Source organism: Mustelus asterias, chromosome 7 (genome assembly GCF_964213995.1).
Source record: "Mustelus asterias chromosome 7, sMusAst1.hap1.1, whole genome shotgun sequence".
NCBI lineage: Eukaryota > Metazoa > Chordata > Chondrichthyes > Carcharhiniformes > Triakidae > Mustelus > Mustelus asterias.
Genome location: NC_135807.1, coordinates 43,464,024 through 43,489,039, shown reverse-complemented (window position 1 = coordinate 43,489,039; position 25,016 = coordinate 43,464,024). Strand labels below are relative to the sequence as shown.

The following is a 25,016-nucleotide window of genomic DNA, read 5'->3' as shown; positions in this document are numbered from 1 at the left end:
TGCTTTTGTATGCTATGCCATTATTTATAAAGCTCAGGATCCCAAATGCCTTTTAAACAACTTTTCAACCTTCCTTTTCACCATGAACAATTTGTGCACATACACGTTCCTCTGCTCCTGCAGTCCTTTTAGAATTATACTCTTTATTTTAATATTGGCTTTCCTCGCTCTTCCAACCAAAATGAGTCACTTCAAACTTCTCAGCATTAACTGTCATCTGCCATATGTCAACTCAATCCATATCCTCTTGAAATCTCTCACTATTCTCCTTACAGTTCACAATATTTGCAGATCTTGAATCACCTGCAAATTTAGAAATTATCTTTGCACACTTAAGTTTAGGCCATTAACAGAGGTCAAGAACAAGAGTGATCCAAATATTTACCCCTGGGGATTTGACTATACAACCTTCTTCTGTCTGAAAAATAACCATTCACTGTTACTGTTTCTGTCACCTAGTTTCATTGCATCTATGCTGCCACTGTCCCTTTTATTCCATGAGCTTTAGTTTTGCTGGCAAGTCTATAATGTGGAATTTTATCAAAGCTCTATTTGAAGGCCTTGTATGGTGAATCACATTAACTAGAACTGTTGATTGGGATTTAGACTAAGTAGCGGGGGCGCGGGGTGGAGTTCAGTTACATGGAAAATTAGAATATCAAAATTAAAGGAGAAGGTAAGACTGCAAGTTAGTGATGAGGCAATTATTACCACAAAATAAAAGGAAGGGAACAAAGCTCCAAAGACACTCAAGAAGCATGACATCATCCAGAACAAAGCAGTCCGCATGATTGGCAAACATTCACCACCTGAAACTTTCATGTTCTCCAGCACCAATGCACAGTGGCAGCAGTGTGTACCATCTACAAGATGCACCACAGCAACTCATCAAGGTTCCTTTGACAGCACCTTCCAAACCCCTGGCCTCTACCACCTGGGATGACAAGGGTAGCAGAGGCATTGGGTACACCACCACCTGTTAAGCTCCTCTCCCAATCGCACACCATCTTGACTTTGAACTATATCACCATTCCTTCACTATCATTGGGTTGAAATCCTGGAATTCTCTTCCCAACGGCACTGTGGATGTACAATACTTGGACTGCAGCAGTTCAAGAAGGCAGCTCACCACCACCTTCTGTAGGACAATTAGGGATGGGTAATAAAATGCTTGCCTAACCAGCAATGCCCACATCCCTTGAATAAACAAATTTTAAAAACTCTGCTTTGGGAAGGAGTTTTACTAAAGGACTAGTAACGATGAACATTTTTGAACAATACAGAAATTGAGATGTTTGGAGAAGTTTTGCTGAAGATGTTCAATGTGGGGACAGCTTTTGATGTAAATACAAAAAAATCTATTTACATCACTTTGTAAGCTGGTAACCACAGTGTGTAGATTTAAGTTTATTAAGACCAAAAGAATGGAGGAAGAACTTTGTGACATGGAACATTCAGAGATTGTGGTGGAAACAGCATCCGTAATGGCTTCAACAAAAAGTATATTAAAATGGATGGGGGAAAAGAAAAGAGAATGAAACAAAAGGGAAACTCTTCGAGCGATTGGCACATACCCAATAAGTTCAATGGCTTACTTCTGTGCTGTAAAATTTTACTTTATACTTTAATGGGCTGTCAGTACATCATGTTAAATTTATTTTGCGGCAATGCATAAAATATCAACACAATGATTTTTAACATACACATTTTGGAGTCCTGCTCAAGGAGAGGACTATAAGCTGGTTCTAAAGAGAAAAGTATCACACTTTGGTTGCATGTGACTGAACAGTGGGAGTTAAAATTTGAAATCTCTTTGCACAAATGTTTTCAACGCAACCATCAATTCAAACACAGAAACTTTTTCCCTACCTTTCAGCTGAACTGTGTGCATGAATGCCAGCTAAAAGATCAATCAGCACTTGTAGTTTCCCCGAATACCTCGCAGTAAATGCATCTGGTTCATAGTTTATTGGAAATAAGCCAGCCAGATCATCATAAGGGTTAATTTCCGACTCAGAGTCAAGATCACGTTTTACGCAGTGATTCTCCTTTCCCTAAGGCAGCAAAGAGAGAGAAATAAATTACCGCACTTTGACAGATTTACAATTATGAGCTGGTTTTCATTAATTTCATAGAAAATATTTGATCCCAAGTTGTAATTTTCCACTTCCGTTAGGACAATAGAACAGGAATAATTTTCAGACTTTGGTCTAATGTGGAACCTCACCTGCTGGAAGTTCATATCAGAAATTCAGACATGTGCAACACATTGTTTTCCAACTGTTAATTTAAATGCAGAGCACAAAATGACCTCTTAAATTTATATCATGATACAGTAACCTCTTAACCACCACCTTTCTCAGGGGCAATTATGTGGAGATGCCGGCATTAGACTGGGGTGGGCACAGTAAGAAGTCTCACAACACCAGGTTAAAGTCCAACAGATTTATTTGGAATCACGAACTTTCGGAGCGTTGCCCCTTCATCAGGTGAGTGGAGAGTTCCATTCCAACTCTCCAGTCATCTGAGGAAGGAGCAGCGCTCTGAAAGCTCGTGATTCCAAATAAACCTGTTGGACTTTAACCTAGTGTTGTGAGACTTCTTACAAGGGCAATTAGGAATGAGTAACAAATGTGTGAATTGCCAATGACACTTGGATTCCATGAAAGCATAAAACAACCTTTATATAATTTTTTTTCAAATCACCCAGTAATCATTCAACTAGTTGCAGAAATAACAAAGCTTCTTTTACAATGAATTTCGATAATAAATACTGCTATGAAGCTCTTGCTTTTAAGTAAAGTTTCTCCCTTCTCCTGAACCATGGTCAAGTGAAGGTCAATGGCATTGACTACAATCTACACCCCACTTAACAAACTATTCATCGTTACGAAGTTAGACAGTGAAAGGCTGCATTCAATTCCATTATGGGGCCATTGTATTTGATGAACACACACGCATGTACGTTATAGCAGAAACAATGGGTTATCATGAATGGAAATGGCAGATTTCACCTCCTTCAGCCAATAGCACTGAAAGCTCCTAAGATTATATAACAATATAAAAGGCAGATCAAACTTGGCACCAACTTCTGGTTAAATTCTACGATGAACAACAGAGACTCTCAGCAGCAGAATGGCTATTTGATCCAATTTGGCTATGCCCACCTTTTCCTCCAGGAAACTGTGAGAATCCATCATTTGAGATAAAAGGGAATGAATACTTGAAGGTGCATGGGATGGTCAAAAGCCTGCTCTGCCACTTAATATGATCATGGCTGATCTCATCTCAGCCTCAACTCCACTTTCCTGCCTGTTCACCATAGCCCTTCAAACCCTTGCTAATTAAAAATCTGTCCACCTCTTCCTTAAATTTACTCAAAGATTTACGAGGAAATTTAGCATGGTCAATCTACCTAACCTGCACATCTTTGGACTGTGGGAGGAAATCAGAGTACTCGGAAGAAATCCATACAGACACGTGGAGAACATGCAAACTCCACATAGACAGACACCCAAGGCTGGAATCGAACCTGGGTTCCTGGCGCTGTGAGGCAGCAGTGCTAACCACTGTGACACCATGCCACCCTTTTGAGTGATGAAATTTCTTATCTCAATCCTAAATAGCCAACCCCTTACTCGGAGTTGTGACCCCATGTTCTAGATTCCCAAGCCAGGGGGAACATTTTCTCAGCATCAATCCTGTCATGACCCACAAGAATGTTATGTTTCAATTAGGTTACGTATTCTTCTAAACTCCAGGGAATACAGACCTCGCCTAGTCAACCTCTCCTCGTATGACAATCCCGTTATCCCAGAAACCAGTTTAGTAAACCACTACTGCATTCCCTTGGGGCAGGTATGTCTTTCCATAGACAAGGAGACCAAAATGGCACACAGCACACCAAATATGGCCTCATCAAGCCCTGTATAATTGAAGCGAGACTTCTTTACTCTTATAATTCAATCTGTAATAAAAGACACTAGGATTAGAGAAGGGTGTACCCTAGTTACGGGTATAGTCACATCGTGGTTATGTTACTGGACCAGCAAATCCAGAGGCCCAGGCTAATGATCCAGAAACAGGAGTTTAAATCCGACCATGGAAGATGTGGAATTTAAATTCAGTTAATTGAATACATCTGCAATATAAAGCTATTGTCAGTAATGGTTACCCATGAAACTACCAGATTGTCATAAAGACCCATTTCATTCACTAATGCCTTCAAGGGAAGAAAATCTGCCTTCCTTACCCAGAAATGCCTACTTGTGACTCTTAATTGGTCTCCGAAATGGTGCAATAAACCACTGAATTGTCATTAGCACCTTCTCAAGGCAACTAAGGATAGGCCAGAGACTGGATGTAATGCAGGGAGTAACTCACCTCCTGAATCCCCAAAGCTTTTTCACATGTCGCAAGTCAGGAGAGTGGTGGAATACTCTCCACATGCTCAGATGAGTGCAGTTGTAACAATACTCAGGAAGCTCAACATGATTCAAAATGAAACAGCCTGTTTATTAGAACTGCATCTACCACATTACACATTCACTAAATCTGCACTCTCGTCACCACCTCTGCAATGTGGTCACAGTGGGTATCATCTACAAGATGCACTGCAGCAATTTGCCAAAGTTGCTTTGACAATACCTCTAACATCTACTGCCTAGGTGAATAACAGGTGTAAATGGGAACACCTCCACTTGTAAGTGCATTCCCCCACCCAAGCCAGGCACATTGCTGACTTGAAAATATGTTGCTGCTTCTTCATCATTGCTGGATCAAAATCCTGGAACTTCCTACCTAACAGTAAGTATCAACAGACAACAGTGGCTCACCACCATTTCCTCAGGACTAATTGGAATTGGCCTTAAATGCTGACCTTGCTAAAGGTGCCCAAAATCCACGAATGAAAAGAAACACTGAGCTAACTTTCATTCTTGAGGTTGGAGTTGACCATAAAGATCACAATATCAAAATTTGCTGGCATAAAGATAAGGCATTTGGCAAGATAGATTGCAAGAGACTTCAGGAAGGCATGTACACAGTTTTTCTTGCCCATTCGGTTGCATCTGTTCAGATAATGCAACCTTCAATATCAGCGAATCTGATGTGCCTTCCCTCTTCCTTAACCAAGGGTTCTGCCCCCGACACACTGTGGTTGAGAGGGCCTTTTGAGTGTGTTTGTCCCATTTCATGTACTTGTGCTCTTACTCCTTTCCTCCCCTCGCAGTGTTAGTAGTATGTTAATTTATTATTAAGATACAAGTCTCAAGCACATATAGGAAGAGACTTTTGTGACTTTGGGGGGATGGTGCGGAAGGAGATAGACATTTGTAATATTGCATTCTGCAATAAATCTAGTATTAAGTCAACAATTGGTGTCTGGTTCCTCTTCAGAATGAATTAACACCTAGGACGATAGAGATCCCCTGTCCTCACTTGTCTCCATATCCATTGGACTATCCTCCGCCATTTCCACCACCTTACTTTTTCTTGTAGACTAAAGATGATTCCAATACAAGATTTCAACAGGCTCTCATTTTCAAACAGAACAGCATACTATTCCTGAAGTGATTAATCACCTATTGCATCATTCACAATTAAGTTACAAGTATGCAAAGCAGGACTGTGAATTTTATTCATCTATTCTTATTGATTTTTTAAAATTTTGATTTAAGTGGGAAAAAATGCAACCATTCTCAACATGTGTCTGTAAAAAGGTGTGCAAGAGAAGCAGAGAGAAAGCAGTTTGCAGAGATCAGCCATTTTGATGAAACATACCAGTTAAGTTTCACAAAGTTTAAAGTAACTCACTGCTGAAGTTCTTAATGTATTGCATTATTTAGCCCATGAGGCTCCGCAGCTCCCCTGTGTAATTGTGTTTGGTAGGACAGATGTCTTTATATGGTGATGATTTATGGACTGCTTTTAAAAACTACTACCAAAGTCCCAGAAGACTTCCAAAAGTAACTACGGGACATGGAAGAAAAACAGAAAGTAGCCCAGTGGACTAAACATTTAACCTTAATAGCAAGGGTTTACTTAAAAAATATGTAACCTCTTTCGGCAAGAGTGCTCCACAAGTACACTTTCCTATACAATTTACAATGGTTCTTTGAGAACATATTCAAAGAATGCTATGAAGTGAAGAATGTGATTAAATGGGCTCTCCATTAGTGAGGGAGACATAAACAATGTGTCTAGGTCAGAATATATTTCAGAGGGTTATGAGGAAGTCTATGGTTCATTCCAAGCTCTGAAATTGCGTATTTTTTATTTAAGCCTCTGACCTTCATTCTGTGCTGCTAGCTTCTTCCAGTAACTAAGCCAGAACTAGCACTTCAGGGTAAGAGGTCAAATACACAGTTCACGATCTTGATCTCCACAGGCATAAACAAAAACATGTAAACAGATCACATTTCAACTACCACTTTCGGTGAGTACAGGGCAACTTAATTTGCTTTAACCCCTTTTGCTTCTAACTTTTAGTTGCTCGTTAATACAGAACTCTTTAGTATGTACACACATTTTAATCCAAGTATTCGTCCTTTTATTCCCCTCTCCGTTTACGTCTCCTAAAAAGATCAACAATGTGTTGTCAGACCCCCACTAACATCCTTCTGAACAAGTCACCTGGATGCCTTTCTCTCATATACTCATATTTATTAATGCCTAGTTTCTACTTTATGCCTCAATACCGTAACATGGATGCTTCAAGTAAGAGATGGGAGAAAATTAAACCTGTATTTCACACTTTTTGATTAAATGCTTTTTGTGGGGTTAATAAATACAGTATTAAAATGATGAACTTAAAAAAAAAAACATAAAATATATTTTCTGGGACATTGCAGCTTTAAAAGGCCATTCTCCCGAGACTTCTATTTCTGAATCAGATTTGCTTGCAGTTTTTGCTGTCGTTAGTACCAAGTGCATTTCAAAACGGTTCTTGGCCAAACAAATAATTTAGGTGTAGCTAAATACATCACAACATGATTTTCTTACAAAATAACAAGATTCACGTACTTATTACAGGCTGCTAGGAGTTAAGCACCCATGTGTACATTCAAACAAATACCTTTATTGTATTAAAGAGGAGTGTAGGATGATTGCAGAGTTTTTTCAGTAACCCTATGCATATTAAGTGGGAACTGTTCTCCAGACTTCCCTGTAGGCAAGATTTCACTGCATGGGATGCCAGCAGTTTGTGATAAAGTTCAAGCTGCAGTGCAGCTGGGCGGCAGAAGATAATCCATTCAGTCTTTGGAGGGAGGTAATTGTTAATGATGTCCTGTGTGCGCCGAAGTATGAAGAGCCCAGTTAATCGGCAAAGCTCTGTTGCCCTCTCTTCACCCAACTGCTTTTCATCCTAAAGACAAAAGAAAATGGCAAAAGAGCAAAAGCTGAAATGTTGAGCTGTAGACGAAAGAATTCCTGAATTGATGGATTTTCAAACAAGAGTGCATTGTTTATCCTCTAGCTTTTCAGGCCTAGTTATGTGCATTTTTGACCAAGAATTTGAATAGCAGTATAGGCTAAACTTGCATGGTGCTGGAAATCTCTTCAAAAACAAAGCCCTTTTGTGACATTTTTGAATGGTCAATTTGGATGCTTGGAACTCAATTTAGTACAAACAAACAGATTTAATTGTTTAAATTGAAAGCACGACTCCTGTTCATGCTATTTTTTTAAAAATCACTTTGTACCTCCTCTTTCCTGACCAAAGGCAAATTGGCCTGTCTCTTAGCATGAAAACTAAGAGTTCACTTGATGGCTTGGTGTGTAAATAAACTTTCCAACAGAGCACTAAGTTATATTGGGCTGGGACTCCAGGTTAGACACCAATGCTGTACAGACTTTGACCTCAGAATTGGCATCAAGTCCTGGATTTGAAAGATCAAATGAAAACAGCCAATATTTCCTCGTCTGATTCCTGTTTAGTGACTCACTAGAAACTTTGCCTCTTTGGATAATGGCAAAATTTGTGTCAACTGTGATGTTGTACATCGCTTAATAGTCTGCAGACTTCCACACTCCAAGTCTCTCTGAAAGTATGGTATTTTGCAAGAACTAATGGAAGACAACAGGCCCCTAGAATTATTCCCTACATGAATCATCATCTTCAGGAGGAAGGGAGGGACTCACGTAATGCAGTTTGCACATGGGACACATTCACTTATAAAATAAAAATTACTTCATACCATTGTTGCAGTGGGCTGTTGAGACCTGATGATAGGTTCTTCATAAATCTTTCTGTAGGTGGATGATGATCCAAGAATTCCTGGATTCACAAACTCTATTAGAGAGTAGAACTCCTGAAGGTCATTTTGTATAGGAGTACCTACATACAGTGGACACAAGTTTTAAAGCATACCACTTAAATATAATGCATCAAAACACACACTCTCACACACAACATTAATTGTCTAGTTCGGATAACACATGATTGAAACAAGCTACAAAATCACGATAACAAAGAGGACATGCTTCTTAGTAATGATGCCGGCTCACAATCACAAGTTCTGAAATAGCAGATTTGTTGGCTAAGTTGTTTGCAGAGATATTTGACATTTTTTTGTCTAACCAGAAACACAGGCAGAATTTAATGTTCCCAACATGGGTCCCATCCACTGGTCGGAGAGCCAATGGGACCTGCTGGGTAATTGCCGCACACTCTGGTTCTGGCAGATTTTTGTCATCTTCTTTACATTCTGACCCGAGAATCTTGTTTAATATCAAGAACTGCATGCACCAAAATAAAACATCAACCATTGTTATTGATGGAAGTTATTTATATTTGTAACCAACAGTGGTGCCTTGTTTCCACAGAAAGGAATAAAGTCAGCTTGTGAGATGGTGTTCCATATCTTCACTAACATGAGCACGGCTTAATTTGCATTACACGTCTATCTCTAGAGACCGTGTGACCCCTCCTCCCCCACCATAAGAGAACAGATATAAGTTTCAATCAAGAAAGAAAAATAGAGCTGTGTAGCTTCAAAGGGAAAAATGTTATTCAGGTGTGTGTTTATAATATTTTCCAGTTACTTAATGATTTAAGGACAACTTACCAGTAAGGATCACTCTTTTGTCACAAGAGAGGCTAAGAATTGCTGTGGATGTCTTAATGGAGCTATTTTTTAAACGGTGACCTTCATCACAAATTATCAGGTTAAATTGGATGGTCTGAATTTGTTCTAGGCACCGCAGCAACATTTCATAGCTGATAATGAGGACAGAATACAATGGAGAACTGATGAAGTCTTCTACTTTGTGGTCCTTCAAAGTAAACACATAAGTTATCAAATAAATAAAATGCACAGTTGTGAGAACCGAAGCTCACTCTTGAATAATTTTACACGAGTCAAATTCTGAAGAAGCGTCTTTTAATCGATCTTGCAAGAAAGGGTGTCGCTGAGCAGGCACACTTTAACATAATTACAGCATGTATTTTATACAGTTTCTCCAAAGCCCCCGGTACCTCCCCCACCCCCCTGCTCTTGATTATGTTATGTGATTATGTTTCCTTTGTCAACGTTATGTGATTATGTTTCTTTTGTCAACGTTATGTGATTATGTCTCCTATTTCTTGCCTATGTGGTAGTTTCTTAACTGCTGCTATGTTCAGATAAGCCACTTTCTTTGTTCTTTCTTGTTTCGGTCCCATGTTGTGTATCTTCGGTGGTTTCTGTGTTAAGACTGATGTTTGCACACTATAACCTGCTTTAAAGCCTGCTTATGGTTCTACAATTCAGCTTCATGTAGAAGCAACATTATGCCATATCTCACACAGTGAAATGGGCAAAGAAACTAACCTACAGGCAAAATTTTACTTTGTACCATGAACAGATTAGGAAACCACTGTACCTTTCCTCATCACCAGATCATGGTTAAATTTCTATAACTTGTGTTCCCACATGAAATTGTCAATTTTAATGCCAATATATGTGGAAATGCAGGAGTTTGTAATTAAATGAGACATATCTCAGGAGGCACTCATTCAAGCACTAATTCAGTATGTCAACGCAACTGGACATTAGGGCCCAGATTTTCACGGTGAAAGTCCAAAAATTCTAAATCCCTCTTCTAATCACGGTGTTTCCTACTTAGATGGAGGGCAGGAATGGAGTTGAACTGGGATTCGTGCATACAGGTTTTACGGAGGCAGTTGGTCTTTACTGGAGTGGGGTAGTGTGATTTTGGTAGGCCAAGAGTGTGAAACCCAACATGTGCAGGTCAGACAAGGTAAGAGCTCGTCTGAACTTGGTGGATTCGCTTGGATAGCCAGGCTACCCTTAAGAGAGGTATTGTACCCCTATTGATATCACCCCTGGATACCTTCGGAAGAGGTCAGGCATCCTTTGGGGTAGCCATGATGTGGAGATGCCAGCGTTGGGAGGGCACAGTAAGAAGTCTCACAACACTAGGTTAAAGTCCAACAGGTTTATATGATAGCATGAGCTTTTGGAGCACTGCTCCTTCATCAGGTGAGGAGCACCGTTCTGAAAGCTCGTGCTACCAAATAAACCTGGTGTTGTGAGACTTCTTACTGTCCTTTGGGGTCGGTATGGCACCTTTTGGGTTTGTTAAAAGTAGACATGCTTGTGCATAAAAAGTGCATTAACTCATTGCCAAAACTGTCAAAGAACTGTGAAGTTCTCAAGGACCTGCCAAGCTATCAAGGAATTTAATTCTGCTGGGCTTTAAATTTAATTAAAATTGTGGAGTTTAGAAAGTGTATGCTTGATATTTCATTCTGCCTATTGACATAAGCCTGAGGGTTATTATTATGGGATTTGGGCTGTTGTGACCAATGTTACAAACAAACTTCATCACAAGGGGCCTGTGGTGAACCATAGATGGTTACCACTATGGGTACTGAACCATAGATGGTCAGCACTATGGGTATTTGTACATATGTTACTGTTGTCACTGTTGGGGTCAGGGTTGGGGTGTTCTACCTGTTGATATTGTTCTGTGGTACACTCCAGTTGGCTCCGCCTACCTGGAGGAGTATAAAGGTCACTGCACTGCCTGGTGACCCTTTAGTCTGGGATTGTATTGTATATAGTATGCTCCATTCTTGTTATTAATAAAAGCCTTTACTTCCCGGGTACAATCTAGCTTCCCGAGTGATTTAATCGCGCATCAGGGCCAAAAGAGAAAATGCTGGAAAATCTCAGCAGGTCTGGCAGCATCTGTAAGGAGAGAAAAGAGCTGACATTTTGACTATCCACCAATATCCACTACAAGCCCAATGACTCCCACAGTTATCTCGACAACAGCTCTTCACATCCTACATTTTGTAAGGACTCCATCCCTTTCTCTCAGCTCCTTCGCCTCTGTTGCATTTGTTCCGATGATGCCACCTTCCTAAGTGGTACTTCTAACATGGGCTCCTTTTTCCTCAACCATGGATTCCCATCTACAGTTGCTGACAGGGCTCTCAACAGCATGCACTCCATCTCCTGCGCCACAACCCTCACCCCCTCCCCTCCCTCCCAGAACAAGGATAGAGTCCCCCTTATTCTCACATTTCACCCCACCAGCCTCCGCATGCAAAGCATAATCCTTTGCCATTTTCGCCAACTCCAGCGTGATGCCACCACCAAACTCATCTTCCCTTAACTCCTTCTGTCAGCATTCCACAGAGACTGTTCCCTCCAGGATAACCTAGTCCAACACTCTCCTGTCACTCATGGCATCTTCCCTTGCAATCGCAGAAGGTGTAACACTTGTCTCTTGACCTCTTCTATGCCCACCATCCAAGGTCCAAAACATTCATTCCAGGTTAAGCAGTGTTTCACTTGCACCTCTTTCAATTTGGTCTATTGTATTCGCTGTTCCCAATGTGGTCTCCTCTATAATCGGAGAGACCAAGCGTAGATAGGGTGATTTGTGCACACCTTTGGTCCATGTGCAATCAGGACCCTGACCTTCCGGTTGCTTGTCATTTTAACACACGATCCTGCTCCCATGCCCACATATCTGTCCTTGGCCTGCTGCAATATTCCAGTGAAGCTCAACGCAAACTGGAGGAACAGCATCTCGTCTTCCGGCTAAGCACTTGACAGCCTTCCGGTCTCAACATCGAATTCAACAACTTCAGATGAGTTACTCTACCCCACCTCAACCCCTTTATTTCATTCTATTTTACTGTTCTCTACCTTTTATTTCTTTATTGTTTTTCTTTATTTTTCTTTCCCCCCCCCAACTCTTTCCCCCTACTTTATCCCCCTTCCTTTACCTTTTCTCCCCCTTTTCTAAATCTTACCTCTGTCCCATCCATTCCCACCCCGCTCCCCCCCCTGTTTCTGTGGCTATGACTCATCTTTCATTCCCTCACCCTGCAGTATAAATATCACCCACTTTTAGCTTTGACAAAGGGTCGTCTGGACTCAAAAGTCAGCTCTCTTCTCTCCTTACAGATGCTGCCAGATCTGCTGAGATTTTCCAGCATGTTCTCTTTTGGTTTCAGATTCCAGCATCCGCAGTAATTTGCTTTCAGCACGTGGGTGATGTTCCAAATGGTAATAGAATAGAAATGTTTATTTTCATAAGAGAGATTAGTTGAAGGAATTTCAACGTATTGAATGTTCATTCTCATCATCGACAAGATGTTTTTTTTAAAAAACAGGGTTTTGGGATGCATGAGAAACCTGTGGCTCTCATTTAATCCCTGAACCACTATTAAATTGTGATGGACTCAGGATAATTGGTGTCAATTGGCTCGTGAATGAGCCTAATTGACATCTTGCCACCAGCAGGCTGGATGCCCATATCGGGTTTTTCCCATCCCCAATTTAATTGGGAACAATTTTTATTGAAGCTGAGAATCCAATATGGGGTCTCCTGCTCAATTCTCCTGCCCCATCCCCCTGCCGGCTTGCCCATTCTGGAGGCTCAATTAAATCCCATCCAGTCTTTCTATTCAGATTTGTTCAACTCCTTAAATTAACTGTTCCCGTTCTAACTTTGGACCACTTTAAGCTGCAGGTTATCAACAAGTGGCAGAAAAGATTTATTTTGCAATCAAAAAAAAATTCCTGAAATGTGGATGGCACTGGCCAAATTTATTGCCATCCCTAGTAGCCCTGAGAAGGTAATCGGCCTTCACCTTGAACCACTGCAATTCTGATGTTGATAGTGTTCCCTCACATATTTTGCTTTCTTTTGTACCAGTTATTACACCTGATAGACTTGCTGGCCCACTTCTGAGGACTTGAGAGTGAGATATACGTTACACTGTTTGCAGCACTTTGCTTTTTCATGGCGATTTCCCCCATAACAACAAGGTTATTTTTCTTGCCAAAAGAATATTTGTGATCTTGTATACAAGGCATCAGGAGTCATCATTTACAAACGGTCTAATACTCTTGCTATTGATTTTTATTATTCATAAAAGTAATTCCATAATATACCAAAATAGCAAGGAGCAACATTATTAAATTACCTGATCAACAGCAAAAACCTTCAACCTTTCCATTCCAAGCCATTTCTGGAATTCATTGACCCAGTTTTTAACGAGACTTCCTGGTGTGATGACAAGGGTCTTCCTGATGACAGGTTTGTTCCCATAAGGTGCTTGTCGCATGAGTGTCCAGATTAATGTGATGCATTGCAGGGTCTTCCCTAGACCCATTTCATCAGCCAAGATAGCACCAAACCTGCCAGTTGTCCTAGAAACAATTGTTACATTCAATAATCTAGAATTATAATCCAACTATCCACACAATATCAAATTTTAAGGATTTAAATATTGAAAATGAGTTGTGATTTTTGTGTGCACGTTAATTTGTAAAAGATCAAACCAATTTGAAATGGGTCATTTAGGAACAGAAGATGATGCTATTATTGCAGGCATCCATTGGGGTATGTGTGAGATTATAGTTTAAAATCAGGAACTCTCCTACCAGAGTTCTCTTCCATGTTTTCATGGAGATGGGTGAATTCTTCATTGAACATACCCATTGTCTTTGTATATAGTATGCACAAGAACAATCAGAAAAATGCATTTAATCATTTACATTTTAACCAATTTGTGAGGTTGAATCTGAAATCCAAGTGTATGGCCTGCTAGCACAATTCTAGACCTGTATACAAATTTGAAACATAAATATAATAAACTATCCATAACTGGTGCAGAGTCCTCTTGGTTGTGGGTTTCGGAGTAGTATGAATTAGCAGTACTGCAGTAGAAAGTGAATCTATGGTGACATCTTTCACCTATGAATCTTCTCTGCAAACTGTACTAATACAGTAGGTCATATAATCATCAGCCTTGCGTAGAGTATGAAAGGGACCAAACATCAAGGCCTGCTTTAGTGTAATTGCACTGTAATCCTGTGCATGCTCTGATTTTGGTCAGGGCACAAAATACATGCTACATTTCCTTTTTAAAAATATTTGTGTTAAAATATTGTAGTCATATTCCTTACATCTGTAGAATGATGCACTGGATTGATTGAACAGAAGTTATATTTTGGAATTTTATTAATTTGAAATATGTGAGTTCAACAATAAGACTTAAGTTTTCACATGTATTGTAATGTAAAATGCCCTGCAAGTTAAACACCAAGTTAAACTTCTAAAAGGACAATCTTGAGGGCATGAAAGCACAGCTAGCTAAAGTGAACTGACAAATTAGGTTAAAGGATAGGTCAATAGAGATGTAGTGGTGGACATTAAAAAGGTAGCCACGATCACCTGATGAAGGAGCAGCGCTCCGAAAGCTCGTGCTACCAAATAAACCTGTTGGACTTTAACCTGGTGTTGTGAGACTATTTACTGGACATTAAAAGGGATAGTTCAGAATACACAGAATTTATGCATTGCAACAAGAAAGGAAAATTCCAAGGGGAAGCTCCACCATCTGTGGTTAACTAAAAGAATTAAAAATAGTGTCAAATTTAAAGAAAGAGCATATAATTCTGCCTGGATGTGAGACAGGTCAGAAGACTGGACAGAATATAAAAACAGTTAAGAATAACTAAAAGATTACTGAGGAGGGAAGAATTAGAGTACAAGGGAAAGGTAGCTAGAAATATAAAGATAGAAATTAAGAGTTGCTATATATACATATTGAGAAAAGAAAAAGGTTAAGAAAGTGATCGTTGGTCCTATAGAAAGTGCTAAGAGTACAGCTGAAGCTAAATGCCAGGCTAATCCAAATTCCAGAAGCAAAACTTTAAACAACTGCTCTCAACTGTATTTTTTGTAAATTGGCATGTGAGGAAAGATGTGAGAACCAGTGATCAGCGTGATGAGCCGGTAAGATACAGCAAGAGGCGAAAAAAATGGGTTCGCGCCAGATTTCCTGCCTCTCGCGATTGTTTCAACCCTGTTCTGCTGGCGAAATCAGCCTCGTGGGCAGTGCCAAGGTGCCAGGCTGGCATTGCCCACTGGGCACCCTAGCAGTGCCCACCAGGCAGTGCCAAGGGGGCCTAATGGGGGCAGGGCGAGGTGGGGGTGGAGTTCAATAGGGGGGTGGGGGCTTTGTATTACAGTGTGCTGTAAATTACCATGACTTGCCTCGCTGAAAAAACAGGTGATAAACATGTTTTCATGCCCGTATTACACTTAGAATTTTTTTGATAATCTTCTGCCCATTGAATCCTATTCACTGGTTTCACATACAAATACCTTGGTAGTACCCATTCCATTTAAATTAAAGGCAGGTCCACTTACCTCATTCCCATTACACACTCATACAAGAAGATCACACCATCCCACTGGTGAGGTCGAAGGTGTATGCTAAGGTAAGGGTCCACCACTACATCCACCAATGGGAGACCAGCTTTATTAAAGATCCACTGATGGCTCAGGTTTGGACGTGGCATTACTAAAGCATCTGTTTGTAAATTGAGATGTGTGCATTTAACTCTGAGCATCAAATATTTGCAAAATTATTCCATAACTTCTATACACAATGTTACATACATAACAGATTTTCAGTCTATATTAGATTAGAATAGATAAACACTGCTGCTTCACAGCGTCAGGGACCCAGGTTCGATTCCGGCCTCGGGTGACTGTGTGGAATTTGCATGTTCCCCCTATGTCTGCGTGGGTTTCCTCCAGGTGCTCTGGTTTCCTCCCACACTCCCAAGATGTGCGGGTTAGGTTGATTGGCCATGCTAAATTACCCCTTAATGTCAGGGGATTAGCAGGATGAAAATACTGGGATAGGGCCTGGGTGGGATGCAGGCTCGATGGGCCAAATAGCCTCCTTCTGCACTGTAGGGATTCTATGAACCAGTAAATTATGTTAAAAGTGAAATACTGCAGATGCTGGGAATCTGAAATAAAAATGAAAAATGCTGAAGAGACTCAGCAGATCTTGCAGCCTCTGTGGAGACAGAAACAGAATTAAGTCCTGGCTAAAGACTCTTCTGAAGAAGAGTCATATGGGGCTCACAACATTAACTCTGTTTCTCTCTTCACAGATGCTGCCAGACCTGCTGGGCCTTTTCCAGCATTTTCTGTTGTTCTTGTTAATTATGTTATGTAGCCAGGAATTCGAAGTGGGTTTCTGCAGTACTGGCACCTTTAACTGCAAAAGGTTACAAATGTGCTAGACTCGTATGCGGATTCAAAATTGTTAATTTTTTGAATTATGGGAATGACTGCAAATCAGACTTTTTCAACGAGCCAACACAATACAATACAATGGGCTAACTGGCCTTCTTCCATGTTGTAAGATTCTGATTCTATAACTGTTAAATCAATAGCAGCTCTGAGTGGAATCTTTACATAGATGTTAACTAATCCAAAAGCGACATTCTCAGATTGTACACTGGGATGAGGATGGAAGAAATAAAGGTTTGATAATTAATTTTTTTAATAATGTGATTTTATTTTCTTCTTCTGAAAACCGAATTATGTACCTACATATGTCAGAAATCTCTGTACTTGGACTAAATGGTTGTTCTTTGTTTGCAAAATAGTTATTCTTTGCTCGCAAAAAACTACAAAAAGTTGTGAACACAGCCCAGTCCATCACGCAGACTAGCCTCCCATCCACTGACTCTGTCTACACTTCCTGCTGCCTCAGAAAAGCAGCCGGCATAATCAAGGACCCCATGCATCCCAGACATACTCTCTTCTATCTTCTTCCGTTGGGAAAAAGGTACAAAAGTCTGAGAACACATTCCAACTGACTCACAAACAGCTTCTTCTCTGCTGCCTTCAGGCTTTTGAATGGTCCTATCACATATTAAGCTGATCTTTCTGCTCACCCTATCGGTAACTGCAACACTATATTCTGCACCCTATCCTTTCCTTCTCCCCTATGTACTCTATGAACAGTATAGCTCGCAAGAAACAATGCTTTTCACTGTATCCCAATACATGTGACAATAATAAATTGATTCAATTTAATTCATCATCAGTTTAGGTAGTGTGTGCCTGTGGACCATTTAATAGGAGAGGGCATTAGAATGAGTGTCAGGTTAATCCATATTAGAGGACATTGCAGACAAACTCATCTATCCAGACAAGAATACATTTTCCAACAAGTACTACTGGATAGTAATCAGGAATGGCAGGCTTGGCAAATTCTTTCCCTCTCCAGCCTCAAGGTGCTCGGACCCCTTGTGCTGAACATCACACTAGCTGAAATATTTCACTTAAGATCACCCAACTCAGTAAATTCCACAGATAAAATTTGGAACATGCCTCTATAGTTTAGGAGCTATACTGACAAATCGATAAGGCTCCTTCAACAGCATCTTCCAAACCACAACCTCTACCACCCAGAAGAAAAAGGCAGTAGAGTCACGAGCACAACTTCATTTGCAAGTTTCCCTCCAAGTCCCACTCCATCCTGACTTGGAACTATATTGCCGTTCCTTCACTGTCACCGGGCCAAAAGCCTGGAACACTATCCCTAACAGTACTGTGGGTGTACCTACACCACATGGACCGCAGGAGTTCAAGAAGATGGCTCACCCCTACCTTCTCAAATGTGGTATCAGCCAACAACACTTAAAGCGCAATAACGAAAAAATGCCTTTATCCACTAGTCCACCAGAAAAGCTGGCAGGGGTCACAATTTATCACAGTACTGGCATGGATCCCACTGTAATGGGAACACTTCTTTCAGATTGGAGGAAAGCTAATCTAATCCCACTATTTAAAAAGGGAAGTAGTGTGAAAACAGGGAGTTATAGACCAGTCAGCCTGATGTCAGCAGTGGGGAAAATTTGAGAGTCCATCATCAAAGACTTTACATCAGAGCACTTGGTAAACAATGGTAGAATTGGACAGAGTCAGCATTGAATTATGAAAGGAAAATCATGCCTGACAAGTCTACTGGTATTTTTCGAGGATGTAACTACTAAAGTTGATGAGCGGGAGCCAGTGGATGTGGTTTATTTGGACTTTCAGTCCCACACAAGAGATTAAAATGTAAAATTAAAGCGCATGGGATTGGGGGTAGTGTATTGATGAGGAGGAATGTCTTCACCCAGAGAGTGGTAAACCTTTGGAATTTACTACCACAAAAAGCAGTTGAGGTCAAAAACATTGTATGTTTTCAAGAAAGAGTTAGATATAGCTCTTGGGGTGAAAGGGATCCAAGGGTATGGGGAGGAAGGTGGGATCAGGTTATTGAGATCAAAACATTGTAAATTTTCAAGAAAAAGAGTTAGATGTAGCTCTTGGGACGAAAGGGATCTAAGGATATGGGAGGAAGGCGGGATCAGGTTATTGAGTTGGATGATCAGCCGTGATCATAATGAATGGTGCAGCAGGCTTGATGGGCTGAATAGCCTACTCCTGCTCCTATTTTCTACGTTTCTATGTAGTCTAACATTGCAACGGCTGAGCATGCAATCACAAAATTCATAACATTATCAATTAAATTGCTTACTTGGTGCATTTGGATTATATCTAGGTTTACAATCCGTGTTGGTTCTTCGAACACCTTCTGTTTGACTGAGCCCAGTATTGCTCCTCAATGGGTTGGTAAAAGGTTTTAGTAAGGGCTGCCCGGAGGAAGTTGCCAGTGACAGACATGATGGAGAAGTAACAGTGGAGTGGAAACAGCGTCCACTCATGAAGTCATCTGCAGAGATCGGTCCCATTATCTCAATCTCCTTCCCACCAATCATTAAGGTCTGGCCTTCAGAAAGAGTTTCGAGTTCCTTTGATTTGTATCCTGTTCCTAAAAAAAATTTACAATGAGCAATGCAACAGTACATCATTATTCTTCTGGAAGTGTCATCATATACCACATTGTAATTTTGGTGGGAAGAGTGCATGTGTTTTTTGGCAACACGTAATCCTAATTTTTGGAAGTTAAGGTATGAATTTTGATTACACGCAGTGTATAATGCTTAATTATCAACAAAACTTCCACATACTTATGCATGCTATGATTCTTATTCGCACCAAATATATTTATCATCATGATATAACCATGTGTAATATGAACTGATACTCATCAATATGATTAAACATTATATTTTGTAAAAAGGGGGTATGAATAGAAAATATCTTCAAACAACTAATAAATGGATAATATTCATTTCTGGCTCATAAGTTGATCTATTCCCACCTAATGTTATTGTCCATAAAGCACAGAAATTTAACATGAAGGCACAGCGAGCAATTAGGAAAACAAATGGATTGTTAGAATTTATTATAAAGGGATCGGAGTACAAGTGTGAAGAAGACGTACTGCCATCGTATTAGGCCTTGATGAGAACATATCTAGAATACTGCATAGGTTTTTTGTCTCCTTACCACAGAGGGAGCTTTGTTCAAATTTGATCATAAAGACTGAAGTGATTGAATAGTCTTAGATAGCCAGCCAAACATAGTATTAAGACCAAGTAGTAAAAAATCATAACTATGCTAAAACATTCCAGACTACTGAAAATTATGAGTGAGCTTGTTAACTGATTGCATTGCTGGCTAGGTTGCAAATAGAAAGGAATAACAGTAGTTCAATTTCTGATTTGTCAGGGATCAGGGGCAGCCGGTGGGAGGGGGCTACATTCAAAGTACAGCTAGAGCTATTCTTTTGTCCAGAAAGGTAACTGCCTCCTCTCTGCTCCACTGAACATGCCATTACTTGATCTTTGATTTGTCTGGAGCTGCAAGGCTGGAGAAATGCAGCCAATTCAGGCGCCTGACACAAATCTCCTATTCATTTTCGCTGAAAATTGAAACTCAGCAGATGAGCTAACCGCATCTCCATTAATCCCACCAAATGAATGAACCAGCTCAAGTAGGCTCTTCGTACAAACCCTGTTCAGTCTGGGTCATTCTGACCTGAATGGAATGTAATCTGCATAGGGCTCAAAGTGTAAATAAGGTACCTGACCATACAGCAGCTCTTGAATGTCTCACCACAGGTTTTCAATAATACAGCAGTTTTATCTTGATACAATAAATTTCTAAACGTCATTTGATTTTCTGACACTAGATTATAGTGCCAGTAGAACTTTTGATGAAGAACATATTCAGTTCCATCAAAGCAAGTCTTTTCTGATTACGTTACCAGAATTCAATAATTAAAATAACCCGCTGCAGGGTTTGGAGGGGGGGGGGTAGTTGCCATTGGTGGGACCAGAAGATCCAGCCAGCGGGAACAGCCGTAAAATCCCCCCAATATTTATTGATATTGAAATAAACGTCCCTGACGTTCTGCAAATAATCCATTCTACAGAGTCTTCCTCTTTCCAGTATTCTTATTGTATTAAAAGAGAGGCTCTTCAGACAGTTTCTTATTGTCTCATTAAAATTGCAACACTTCTTACCTGTCGATTCTCACATCGACGATTTACAAGCTTTTCAAATTCAAAATGTGTGTCACATAATCAGTAAATCCTTACCTTATTAGGTGTCGCATGTCTTTAGGGCATTGGCCCAACATCAATTAAAAAATAGATAAAATTGAATACAATTACTCACTAATTCATGCACAGGTTAACCCTGAACGTTTTGCAGAAATATGGAATAATTTATGGCACAGCAGGAGGCCAGCAGACCCATTGTGCCTGCGCTGGCTGTAAATGAGTTAACAAGCCTCATCCCCACCTTCCAGCTCTTAGTCGATAGTGAAGTAAGTTATGGCATCTCAAATGCACCGTCAAGTATTTTTAAAATGTGAACAGTGTTTCTGCTTCTAATTCCTTTTTAGGCAGTCAATTCCAAATCACAACTGTCCTCTAGGTGAAAAATATACTCCATTCCCCTCCGATCCTCCTACTAATCATCTTTAATCTATGCTGCCTGGTTATTGATCTTTCCGAGAACAGAAATAGATCTTTCCTATTCACTCTATCCCCTCATAAAATTTATATAGCTCAATTAACACTCTCCTCAGCCTTCTGTGTTTCAAAGAAAACAATACCAGAGTATCCAATCTGTATTCATAGCTAAAATCTGCCATTCCAGGCAGCATCTTCATAAACTTCCTCTATACATCCCATTTCTGGTGTGATAAATTAACCAGAACTGTATGCAGTACTTCAGATGCAGTCTATCGAACCATTTTATACATTGCTAGTATAACCACTTGCTCTAACACTCTTGTGCCTTGGCCAATAAAGGGAAGTATCTCATATGTCACCTTAACCATTTTATCATTTGCAATATTCTTTATTGTGGCGTTATTTAACTGGATTTTTACAGTTTTCTAATTTGGGGAAACATGATTTTTTTGGAAGAGTTTATCAGTATGACATCCTGACACTGAATTAAAAAAGTGAAAAATAAACTTTAACAATAATATAACTGTGCTTACCTTTTCCAATATCTTTGCCCTCTATATCCTTGAGAATCACAGATGTCTTTCTGACAATCAAGATTGCATCCCCCTCCCATTTCTTGTGTTTCTTCTTTGATGCTTTACACCACAAGACGTTGTAGTACTTAGTGACGGAGCTGGCTACGTTTTGGTCTTTGTGATCTTCTGGACTTGTCTGCTGCCGAGATACCAGCGGCAGTGGCGTGTGAAGTTGTTTTGGTGCTACAAATAGTCGAGATGGCTGCAGCTGCTGCAGAGGAAAGGCACCTGCAAGAAAGCATAATGTATCTAGATGACAGACTGTATTTGAGATGAGCAAGTACATTCAAATCAGAAATGTCACCTCAGGCCCTGGAGCACATAACGATCACTGACTGCGAACTGAGAATTTCTGTCCTTTCAGGGAGCATCATGCACACATCAAATACAAGTTCTGACCCAAAACCATTTATAACCAAGGTTTCAATGTTGCTGTGCAAAGGGAAAAGTGAGAGCAGTATCCAGGCAGACCTGAGCCCTAACAACTAGCCCTGCATCTGCTGCACACCCACTCACAGTGGAAGTAACAGCAGAATGAATTGCTTTCCCGTCCCATCATCCAGGGAATGACGCATGATGTCAGCAGTCCTAAAAGGAAGATGTGAAAGCAAATTTTAAAGAAATTGGATGCATTATATGAACCAAAACAAAAACTTTCCCTCACATTCTTCTGTTCCGAATTGTCTTGACCAGGGAAGGAAAAAATCCAGTCAGTTTTCCAATGCTTGATCATTGTCAAGTAACTTACTTTGAAATGTGAATGTGTATGGACTTTGGGAGAGGACAGGATCAGATTCAGTTATAGGGACTTCACCTCCCTTTTCCTCATAGAATCATAGAAACTCTACAGTACAGAAAGAGGCCATTCGGCCCATCGAGTCTGCACCAACCACAATCCCACCCAGGCCCTACCCCCATATCCCACCCAGGCCCTACCCCCATATCCCTGTTGAATAACTGGCCAATATTCTCCATCACAGTCCACAAATCCAGGAATGGTTGTTTGGAGGAGGTAATGGAGAGCTGTACTCCAGGAAGAATTGGTGCTTTGAGGAGAGGGGAGAAGACAATTGTAAAAGAAAATATGAAAAGAGGGCCTGGAAATAGTAAAGTGAAAACAGCAAAGTAACTCATCCCCTTAATGATAACCTAGTCTAGAAATAGTCCTGCATATGTGATTAATAAAAATCCAACAAAATAGCTTTGTGAAAATTATGATTTTGCACTTATCACGTCTGTATTCTCTCAGATTTACCTCAGTGAAAGCCGAAATACCTGTAAGCTGCAACATCAACTTTTCACTATACATTATACGGAAGATCGATACATGTGCATTGTACATAACGTTATCCGCCTCTAGAATTGAGATATGAAATACTGTAATTGCATTGAATTCTTTGTACAATGAAAGTCAGTGGAAATAGCAAACTAAAATCCTGCATTTAATTGAGCCAACATACTTGCTGGGCTGGGGAATTTGATGTCCTCTAATACCTCATGCACCCGATTAGAAGATGGAACCAGAAGCAAAACAACTTTATATTATTGAACGGCATTATTCTCTTGTGCAAACTAATTGGTTCTGCAGCGTTCTTCACAATCAAAAAGTTTTTTACTTTGCTGCTAGTCTCCCACTCAACAAATCTCTTTCGCTTTTTTGTTTGTTGCATACACACTTGCTTTTTTAAAAAAAAATAGTGCCTCTCAAATACCTTCTCTTTTAACTACCGTATCTCCAACTTTGTGTCACCCTTCGAATTTGAATACTCCCTGATATGCCAACCAGTGTAAATTAGCAATCAGAAACAGCCAGTCCTGGTCATCAGTCTACTTTTCCCAGTCTCTTCACTTTTTTTCCTATCGATGCATAACCTTGCTTTTCCATTGCCCCTCATGCCTCCCCACCTCTTCCCCCATGTGCATGTACATAACATTATCTGCCTCTAGAACTGAGACATGAAATACTGTAACTGCATTGAATTCTTTGTACAATCAGAATTTAACTCAGATTCTCGAGGCACACCAGCGCTCTCAGAGATCCAGTTCTCTGTCGGATCACTCATCAGCATTGAACCTAACATCACCTGGCAAGTGTCTCAATTCCCAAATTTTTGAAAATGTGATTTCCAGTACATAAATAAGAAAGAGAGCAAGAAATGCATGAGAGAGACCAAAAAGGAGAGATAATGAAAAGAGTGTTAAGCATGGAAGGAGAATGCTGTGGGAGGTTATGGGGGAAAGAGGTGGGGAGGCAAGAGGGACAATGGAAAAGGAAGGTTGTGCATCGATAGGAAAAAAATGAAGTGAGGGGACTGGGAAAAGTAGACTGATGGCCAGGACTGGCTGTTTCTGCTTGCTAATTTACACAGGTTGACATATCAGGGAGTATTCAAATTACTCTACTCTACAGAGGGGGTATATAAGAGTCATTGCTGTGGATCTAGTCACATGCATGCCAGACAAGGCAAGGAGGGCAGATTTCCTTCCCTAAAGGATATCAGAAAACCAGGTGAGTTTTTGGGACAATCGGCAATGGTCATTTGAATCCAAATTTTTTATTCAGTTCAAATTTCACCATCTGCCATGATGGAATTTGAACCTGAGTCCCCAGAGCATTACCCTGGGTGTTTGGAATACTAGTCTCGTGACAACAACACTACGCCACTGTCTCCCCAGGGAGATGTCTGCAGGAAGCCATTCATATGCCAAGATAAATACATTTTCCACAAGATGTGTGGATAATACCTATGAACATACAGAAAGGGCCAGAAAATATTAGATACATATAGTCGATGTGACCTAAGCAATAGTAAAACTAAGCAATCCCTTGGAAGAGGTAAAAAAAGAGGAAGAAATTCCACGTGTTAAGGAAAACCACTTAGAAATTCTCTTTATGGCAATTAAGCAAACTTTGTGGTAGAGTCATCCTACTCACTACAGGTTTGGCAGTTAAATTCCAACGGGCAAATTTAACCTTAAGCATTGCCTATGGATTTTACCTGCAAGACTTCTAATCTTCCAGCCATTTCTATCTCAAAAAACCCGTCCAAGTCAGAACAAATCTGTCATTTTAAAAATCTCAATCATCTCCCCTCTAAACCTGCATTTACCCAAAATAAAGAACCCGAAATCTAAGAGTCCCTTTTTATAACTAAAAGCTCTTAGGTTAAGTATCATCCTGGTCATCCTATTTTTCAACAACAGCAACCTATATTTATACAGC

General features: G+C 40.2%; 1 protein-coding gene across 2 annotated transcripts in view; it reads right to left on the bottom strand.

Moving 5' to 3' along the window:
• Window positions 1–25,016, bottom strand: part of rad54b (RAD54 homolog B) — a 108,577-nt gene that overhangs the window by 14,396 nt on the left and 69,165 nt on the right. The window contains exons 3-10 of one of the 2 annotated variants that reach the window (XM_078217038.1): window positions 21,752–22,021; window positions 18,869–19,162; window positions 15,685–15,847; window positions 13,451–13,676; window positions 9,069–9,276; window positions 8,199–8,338; window positions 7,076–7,366; window positions 1,870–2,054 (exon numbers count right to left, since the gene is read on the bottom strand). In XM_078217038.1, the coding sequence (XP_078073164.1) occupies window positions 1,870–2,054; window positions 7,076–7,366; window positions 8,199–8,338; window positions 9,069–9,276; window positions 13,451–13,676; window positions 15,685–15,847; window positions 18,869–19,162; window positions 21,752–22,021 (1,777 nt within the window). The remainder of the gene's footprint in view (window positions 1–1,869; window positions 2,055–7,075; window positions 7,367–8,198; window positions 8,339–9,068; window positions 9,277–13,450; window positions 13,677–15,684; window positions 15,848–18,868; window positions 19,163–21,751; window positions 22,022–25,016) is intronic. The other variant, XM_078217039.1, reaches the window with a different exon arrangement.